General features: G+C 40.9%; 1 protein-coding gene across 1 annotated transcript; it reads left to right on the top strand.

Moving 5' to 3' along the window:
* The first annotated feature begins 849 nt into the window (after positions 1 to 849).
* Positions 850 to 2,632, top strand: LOC104926357 (regulator of G-protein signaling 5). Its single transcript, XM_010740197.3, has 5 exons — positions 850 to 971; positions 1,177 to 1,260; positions 1,376 to 1,437; positions 1,574 to 1,740; positions 1,859 to 2,632. The coding sequence occupies exons 1-5, from the start codon at positions 928 to 930 to the stop codon at positions 2,066 to 2,068; spliced, it is 567 nt and encodes a 188-aa protein (XP_010738499.2). The 5' UTR covers positions 850 to 927; the 3' UTR covers positions 2,069 to 2,632.
* The last annotated feature ends 6,121 nt before the right edge of the window (positions 2,633 to 8,753 follow it).

Here is an 8,753-nt window from a genome sequence, read left to right as displayed (position 1 = left end):
AGAAACATGCAGCTCGCCATATGGGGAACGATCCCGCTTCGTCTTTATTGTGCAGAGCAGTTGGTTTCACATGCAGTTTGCTTACAGTAATATAATTAAACAAAGTGAATACCACATTTCCTTCCCAGCATTCCCTTGACCTAACACGTTTATCAGACCCATAAACGGGCTTAGTGTGATTGCGTTTACTACCGGAAAGGTCCTTTATCAACCTGCCTATTTGTTCAATTATGTCTTGTCTTTGTTCCTCAGTTTGTGGCTCTTCTTTGCACAAAGGAGCAAGGAGCTGTCGAGAAACACTCTGACACTCTGACAGGATGTTATTAGCAGATCAGCGTGTATGTTGGGTGATATATGCACGGTGATTCATTGAAAGCTTTCGTTTATACCGTGGAAATGTACAGCGTGCTACGAGCGCAAGCTTTGTTTTGGAACGTGTTGATGGCAAAACAGAAGTGTGAGGCTAAAGAAGGACCAAAGGCTGAGGCTACGACCAAAGAAAGCAGACGTCTCACATCTATACACTAGAGGGGTGTTTACTTTCTATTGTTATATGTGGGTGAAGAAGAGCGATGGGTGAAAGAAAAGCATGGAAAGATTCACTGTGGGATGTTTTTTCAGGGGCGTACAGGAAAAACAGTGTAGAATATCAGCGGCTTTTATCATTTTACAGTAATTTCCCAGCCTCGTCCTTGCATATCCTCCCCCTTTTTCTGACTGCATCCTCTCTCTCTCTCTCTCTCTCTCTCTCTGTGTGATTGGCTCAGAAGGCTGATGACATGTCAGAGGCAGGGGGAGTTGGGACTATAAAACCTCTGCCCCGGCTCTGTCCAGACACTCAGACAAACTCGCTCCTGACTGAGCTCTTTACTAAACGGATATTTAACCACCGGTAAAACGGGACACCACCCCATCCAACCTGCGGCTATGTGTAAAGGACTAGCATCACTGCCTACCTGCTGCTTGGAAAGGTACATGAAGCTTCATGCAGACATGGCTGATGTTTGAGGGTTTTGGATTATAAGGAAGAAAGCTTTGCTGTTATAGCCCAGAGAGGATGTCAAATCTAGGTTGTGCTAAATTTAGACTTTGCATTCAGTGTGGCTCCAAGCCGTGCTGCATGCAATCAAGTTCTTATGAAAAATGTATCTAACCTGTTGTTTCTTTTCTTCACAGAGCCAAGGAGCTGAAAGCAAGGCTGGGAAGCATTTTGCAAAAAGCCAACTGGAATCTTTCCAGCTGCAAAATAGGGCAAAATAAGTAAGCATCACACAAACTGTACTATCTATTGCTACGAATGATTTTTGCATTCATTGTTACCATGTACTTGAATGGAAATCTGGGTTAAATCTAACTTTACTTTGTCTATTTTTAGGCCAACCCTGGAGGAATGCCTCAGGTGGAAACAGTCCTTTGAAAAACTTCTGTCCAGCAAATGTAAGTAAATATCTAGTTTTTTGCTTTTTGCACATTTCTGCAAATTCACAGAAAGATAGATACACTCACAGAAACACGCAGCCCCTGCAGCACCGTGGTGTACCATAACTAATGAAATTTCCCCTTTTATCCGCAGATGGACTGTGTGCCTTCTCAGCTTTCCTGGTATCCGAGTTCAGCGAGGAGAACATTGCGTTCTACTTTGCCTGCGAGGATTACAGGAGTACGAAGTCAACTGGCAAACTATCAGCCAAAGCCCACAAGATATATGATGAATTCATTGGCAGTGATGCACCCCGAGAGGTAAGGAAACATCAAATCTAAATCCTAAAAGTTACATGATGAAGACCAGAACTGATTTCCAGTTGCACAAAATGGACAAAAAAGACTAATCTGCTTGTCTCTTCATCTCTTTTTCCAGATTAACATCGACCATGAAACTCGTGACATCACCAGAGCTAACATGCTGGAGCTGTCATCTTCTTGCTTCGACTTGGCCCAGCACAAGATCTACATGCTCATGGCCAAAGACTGCTACCCTCGCTTCCTCCGCTCTCCAGCCTACAGGGATCTAGTGTGCCAAGCCAAACCGAGTGCCAAGGCCACCAAGCAGCAGGAGAAGAAGGCGTGAAATCTCTCGGCAGGCCGATGGAGAATTGTTAGTGGTCACCTTTAAGGGTTGAGAAGGCAAAGAGAGGCATGGCGTTAGGTGCTGCATCATGAAGCTGGACGCAGTTGCAGACACGGAGATCGTCATGAAAGCGGCGGCGGATGGGCGTATTCTGCAGACGCCGTCTGTCTGAAGATGAAGGAAACTGGAGAAAGGTTGATGCCTTAAGTGGACTGTGTGAATACAGATGAAGTTTGGCTGCAAAGTCAAGTGAAAGAAAGACGACACTGGCGTGACAATCAAACAGAAACAGCGCCTTTAACTTTTGTGGTTGTGACGTGTCATGTCCCTTTTACACTGTTTGTGAACAGGCATGCAGGATATTTCATGATTTTGTATTTATTTGTATTTATTTGCCTGCAATATATTTGTTGCTTTTTTTTACCAAACAAACATGAAAAATGTGCAATTTAATTTATAATATTGTAATATTTATACCACTGTTGTGCTTCTTGGTTCTTTGATTTTTTTTTTTTTTGTTTTTTACATACCAGCATCTAAACTAAATTATTTGAAAAATAAAGTATGAAAAACTACTGAAATGTGTTGTCCTCACTGAACTGAATCCAGCTTTGAAGATCATTTTACATACATGAACAATACAACAATAAACAAATAAAAAAAGTCAATTTTTATGACACTTTTAATCCCACCATGGGTATTTTAACTTATTTACCCCAGTGACATACATGAGACAAATGTAAATAAGGTCAGTTGAAGTTCGCACGTAGTTCTGTAAATACGCAGCCTGCACATTTACATCACCTGATGTAAAAATGATATGGACATATTTGCTCTTCATTATGAGGCTTTCTGCAGCCAGTGTTGTGCAGATCTGTTATTCACCAAGGAAACCGCGGTGCTCTGTGTCATAAAGACCTCAGACAATGACAGCGTCCGTCTGCTCTGAGCGATTGTCCCACATTGTGTGTGAATGAGAAAGAGCTTTCTAGCAAACAGGAAGCACAGAGAGATGATGTGACAGCATTAACGTAATAGGAAGAGCAATAAAACTTATTATGACTGTAGCAACTGTTTGCACTAGCCATCAACTTCGGGTAATAAACGACAGCAAAGCTGCTGCCAGGCTGGAGAAAAGACCTAACAGGAGGATAACACAAAGCCTCCCAAAGCCCTCGTTAGGTAATAATTACACTGATTACAGTGATAATGCTGGTTATCTAATTCGTTCTCATTAAAGTGAACTATCTCCATAGTGATTGCCTTGGTAAAGTCCGTCTCACCGGCATGCGTGAGTATAAAATGTGCCTGAATATCTGTTTTGTATATTCAGATGTCATCAGCATAGAGTGGAGCCGGTGTCAGGTGGACAACAGCTGGTCCACAGGCCTTCTGCATATGAACATCTCATGCTGCCTTCCTCTCCATAGTAACCCTTTGATATTTTTATCTAGATCTAAGCATAGCAATGACCATCTGTAATACAGGTTTTACTGTACAAGTGTTGCAGGGGACGTCTGAGACATCTCATTTACTTTACGCTTTGGTAAAACGACTGATAAGCCCACGGGTTGTCGACTTTTCCAGATCCAAAGCAGCAGACAGACAAAGTCGGTAACTGTCGGTGAACATAGCTCCAGAAGCACCAGTGGCTGGGAGGGAATACTGTAGCCTACAGAGGTGGTTTGGCCATCAGTTGGGGTAGCTACACAGCTGACCGAGCTAACAACAGTTAGGAGTTTGCTGCTGATCGATCTTTCCATCGAGAAACTCACCTGTAAATCACCTCAGTGCTGTTATTCACAGTCCGGGGTGGCTGTTGAGCCCATTTCTGTTTCCTGCTAACGGTAGATTCAGTTAGCAGCAGTTAGCACTTTGTCAAGAAAGATGCATGTAGCAGAATCATAGACTGCATCAAGCAGGAAGCATTTCATTTCTGTCAAATGCAAGGAAGCGTTTCATCGGATACAAAATGATTATACAGGATGAGTCATCGACAACTTTTTATGGTTTATCAGGAAATGACAACCTCTAAAATACCATGAGGAATACCTGAAAATACACCAACAATATTATTATTTTTTATCATTGTTGGACCAGGTATCTGAGTATAGCTGTAGACATATGTGATGACTTCATGGGGACTTTAAAAGGAGAGTGAAAATTTAACCTACATCCATCTTGCAGAGAGGAATGTAAATCCATGTGAACATTGATGTCTAATGGATGAGCCTTGCTGGTTGGACTTATTGGTGGTGGTTATTCCTGGAACATCAACATATTTCGAGACAGTGTGGCAGCTTCTTACAGTGAAAACTGATCTGACGGCCGACCATTTCACATGAAGTCAAGTCTAATGAAAAAATGTGGTTATGGTGGTAAGAAAACGCCCACATCCTAACTATCTAACTAACTATCAGCTGCTCCGGCAATGGCTGTTGGGTCTTTGCCATTTCTGCCTTGCCTCTCCGAGATGGCAGTCATCACTCGACCTCAAAAGTTCTGCTGTTTGTCTGGCAATGACAGTTTAATACATATTTCTGGTTTCATCTGACTGACATCGGAATTACTTCCACTATAAAACCAGTTTGGTGGAAGTTAATTGAATTAACTTGGTGGTGGCCAAAGTATTCAGAATTACTGAACCAATAAACCAAACCCTTTCATTGGAACTGCTTTCTGATGACAATATAAATGAAGATATAGTTCAGCTTGGACTATTTTGAGAGAACTTCTTTTCTTGGTGTTAAACAGGCCACTACATCTCAGCCAGTTTCAGCCACTTCAGTTCATTTATATTGAAATGTAATTTAAACACTCTCCTCTGAGTAGAACATGGATGTTCCTTAACAAGGCAGATATTGTGAAAGGTCCCTACAATTTTATCTACATGCTGTTAATGCCTGAAGAGGTACAAAGAGCAAATAAATTACACTTGTACCATTTTTAGTTACATTTCAGCTTATAAATAGCCCTCAGTGTGCTGCGAGCTAACATTCAGCTGACCTCGACTCCACAGGGGAGGCTGATATCATCCCAGGACAGGAAACTGAACCTTTCACAGATATCCTTTCATTATTTTTTCCAACATAAGACACAGAAATATTTTTAAACAAAGACATGCTTCACATTTTGGTTTTGTAACATAAGGCCACCGGGCTCAACACAAGAGTGTGTTTGTTCCTCTGAGTTATTAAAAAGAAACAGGAACAAGAACAAGAACAGTTGCTTTTATTAGATGTTATAAAACCGCCGTTGCTTTCTGGATGTTAGGCGGTCAACAGCTCAGATTTATCTCCCTAACTTCTTCCTCTGTGTCTTGTTGGTGGTCCTACATTGCACATGTGTGTGGTGTAATGGTGAAGTGACACTGACATCTGGTGGTTTGACTTGTAATAACTACATTTGGATGATACATGGACATTTGATCTGTCATTTAAAACTCATTGTGTGACCATTTGGCAACACAAATGCTAAAATCTGAATTCAGTATTGAACCACAAACACGTTGACATCTAAACAGAGCATCAGGTCCAAATATTAAACTAATATCTGTGTGGCTGACTGATGTCTCAACCCTGCTCCACCAACAAACAATTGTATTTCTACTTTTACTTTCTACCTTTTATATAGTTTTCTATTTGCACAGGTTAGGTTCATTCTAATGTATGTTTAATGTATGTTTGGATGCTGCGACTGGACGCTTGAATTTCCCTCTGGATCAATAGTCTGTCTGTCTGTCGGGAAACAAAAAAAACTCTCAGAACTGATAATAATGTATCAAATGAAACATCAAGACATGCACTCTTTATTGATTTAAAACACAGACAGCGTCCTCTTCAGGGCGGAAACGGGAACAGAAGTGTGGGAAAAGATAGAAGATGCCTCATCAATGAGACGGTGATTGTGCTAAACAATAAAATCTCTTTAACCATGTCATGTGATCCATATTCTGCTGATCCGGTTCTGTGCTGCCATTATTCAGTCTGTTCTTTGTTTATCAATCATTGTTTGATTAGGAGGTCACCAATCAGCACAGGAAGAGACTACAATGGACCATCAGGACTGCAGAGAAAGTCGCTGCCCTCCGTTTAAGATTCATGAGACAGGAAGGAAACATCCCTTCAGATCCATCCCACCCCGAACACACAACCAATGCCAACTTCCCCCTCTGGGAGGTGCTGCAGAGCTCTGAATGCCAAAACAAACATCAGCTGTACCTGTGAGCTATTTATTCTCACTGTTTAAGTTTTGTTTTTAAGTCCACTCATCCTGTTTATACTGTATATAAGGTCATATCCACCGATATGATGTAGAACCTGTACAAAGTAGTTTAATGTTTATGTTGTCATGTTGCTGTCTCTGTGTATGCACATTAAGAGTCAGATCAAATTCCTTGTATGTGTACACATACCTGGCCAATAAAAGTGATTCTGTTTGTCACGTGATCTCTTTTTGATAACTGAGGTCGTACTTTTTCACTTCCATTCACTGAAACTCGTTAAAAGCTCTCGTCTAAATACAAAATTGACCTATAAATGAACATTATTACACTACATAATCAAATAACCAACAGATCTAGAGAATACAGCTGTCATAATGACATCAAAATATTAAATTGAACTCAAACTAATGACCATACATACATTATTTAAGATGATCTCAGTGATCAGTTAGTACAATTACAAAATAGATCACAAGAAGATGGTTTCCTAATATATTTTAATCTTGTAACAGTGACTTATTCAGTTTTCCAAAAACTTTTGAATTTCGTCACCGCTTCTTTATCAACCTTAAAAACAAAACTGTGATTGTGGGTTTCTGTCACACCACTGGGGGGCAGTGAAAGGTCGTAAATAAACCCGTACATCCTGTCTGAGCTGAGCTTTTCTTTTTTTTCCATGATCCTTTATAAACATCATAAAGACCATGAGCTGATGACTGTAATGTAACCTGAACGATCAAAGTTAGATGATGTTCCTCTTACATCAGGTGAAGCCACCAATAAGAAAATATAATTAATATCAAATACAACAAGTGATCGCATGAAACAGATGTTTTAATTAGGCTGAATGCCTCAGCTAAATAAAGTGTGAGAAATCATGGACGTACAGTGAACTGAGAATATGTCCTGAATGTGCTGGAGAGAGGACACACTGTATATTCATTAAGTAAGACTAAAAACTTAAGAGCCATAGTCGTCACCGTCACACATGGCTGTTCTGAACCTTCGTGACCTCGAGTTTAAAATAGGTGCCGAGAACACACATTGTTCTACATGTTTCCTTAAGGATGAGGCGCGACCCCCCTTGGTGGCCGTAAAGACGGGAGCAGATCTGGAGTAGATGACCCGATGTGCACATTCCTCAGTGTGTCCCCGAGGACTGGACATGTGCTGTGCATCTCCCAGACACAGACGCACCTCACATCGCTCACATCCATCCCCCTTCATCATGTGTGCTACTGCACAAAAACAAGCAAACACGTGTTTTTATGTCAATGTAACGGGGTAGAAATGAAAGAGCAGGATGTGGAAGGAGGAGAGCAGATAGAAGAGAAGAGAAGAGAGGATTCGGGATAAACATCGGATGAGTGGGCAAGAACAGAGAGGAGGGAAATGCAGCAGTATATTACACTCCAAGCGTGGGAAATCTCCTGGTGTGGGTCCCTTGTGAAAAAGGAAAACTGTGCTATCTAGTGACTCTGAGTTCCTCAGGGTTCACATCCTCTGTCCTCTGAAGGATCGCACAAAAAACAAAAAGGCTTCACACACTGAATATCTGCTGTGTCTTTGAGTGATAGATCATTTCACTTGTGTATTTCGGTAAGGAGTAGCAGTTTTAGTTTCAGTATGACTCGTTCTGGAAAGTGTCAAGACTGTCGGGAGGATCAGCTTCAATCCAGCATATATGCATGTTTTATTTCAGAGTTTTCCAACTCCCTCAGCCTGGAGCCTTCAGCATTACTAACAGCTGACAGCAGTGCGGGAATGTGACTAGCGAGTCCATTTACAAGAGATATTTGTACTTTATTTAAAGGTTTCCATTTACTGCTACTCTATACTTATACGCTACTACAGTTAGGAGGAAAACATTGTACTTTGCACTACATTTACCTGACAGTTATATTTACCTTCAAGGCTTTTTATTCAAATCATAACGGCTGTTATGTCACAACACTTTCCATGTGGATCCTTTCTGGATTGCTGTCCCTATTTAGAGACACTCAACAGTTCCCACCATGAGCAATATTTAATAATGAATCTGTCACAGTCTGCTTAAACCTCTTGCCAAATGAGTTCACACAATGCCGCTAAATCTCTCTGTATTTCGCAGTAATACAGTATATAATACAGTATATAATACAGTATATCGTATTATATACAGTATATTAGCACTTTTACTTTTGAAGTCAAAGATGTGAGTACGTCGTCATGTTTGAGCTCTACAGCTGAACGTGCTCATGACGAGACAAATTGCAGCTTTGTGTGGACACTGAAGTCACTTCCATTACACACAAATGGATAAATGAACAGAAGACAAAGACTAAATAGGACAAATGTTTAGATAATTACAGAGAAGATAATCGAATGATTAAAGAGGCAAACATTTGTTCCGCAGCTCTCCAACATGTTCTGTCGCACACTCTTGTTTAAAAAAATGTCACGTAGCGATCCAGCAGCATG

The sequence above is a fragment of the Larimichthys crocea genome, chromosome XVII, assembly GCF_000972845.2.
Source record: "Larimichthys crocea isolate SSNF chromosome XVII, L_crocea_2.0, whole genome shotgun sequence".
NCBI classification, from domain to species: Eukaryota; Metazoa; Chordata; class Actinopteri; family Sciaenidae; genus Larimichthys; species Larimichthys crocea.
Note: the sequence above shows the minus strand (reverse complement) of the source record. Positions and strands in the feature narration are given on the sequence as shown.

Bases quoted from the DNA above. Each gene is read 5' to 3' on its own strand.
- LOC104926357 (XM_010740197.3), top strand. From the start codon at position 928: ATGTGTAAAGGACTAGCATCACTGCCTACCTGCTGCTTGGAAAG. The intron at 972-1,176 runs GTACATGAAGCT...TTTTCTTCACAG, and splicing joins CCTACCTGCTGCTTGGAAAG to AGCCAAGGAGCTGAAAGCAA. The intron at 1,261-1,375 runs GTAAGCATCACA...GTCTATTTTTAG, and splicing joins TGCAAAATAGGGCAAAATAA to GCCAACCCTGGAGGAATGCC.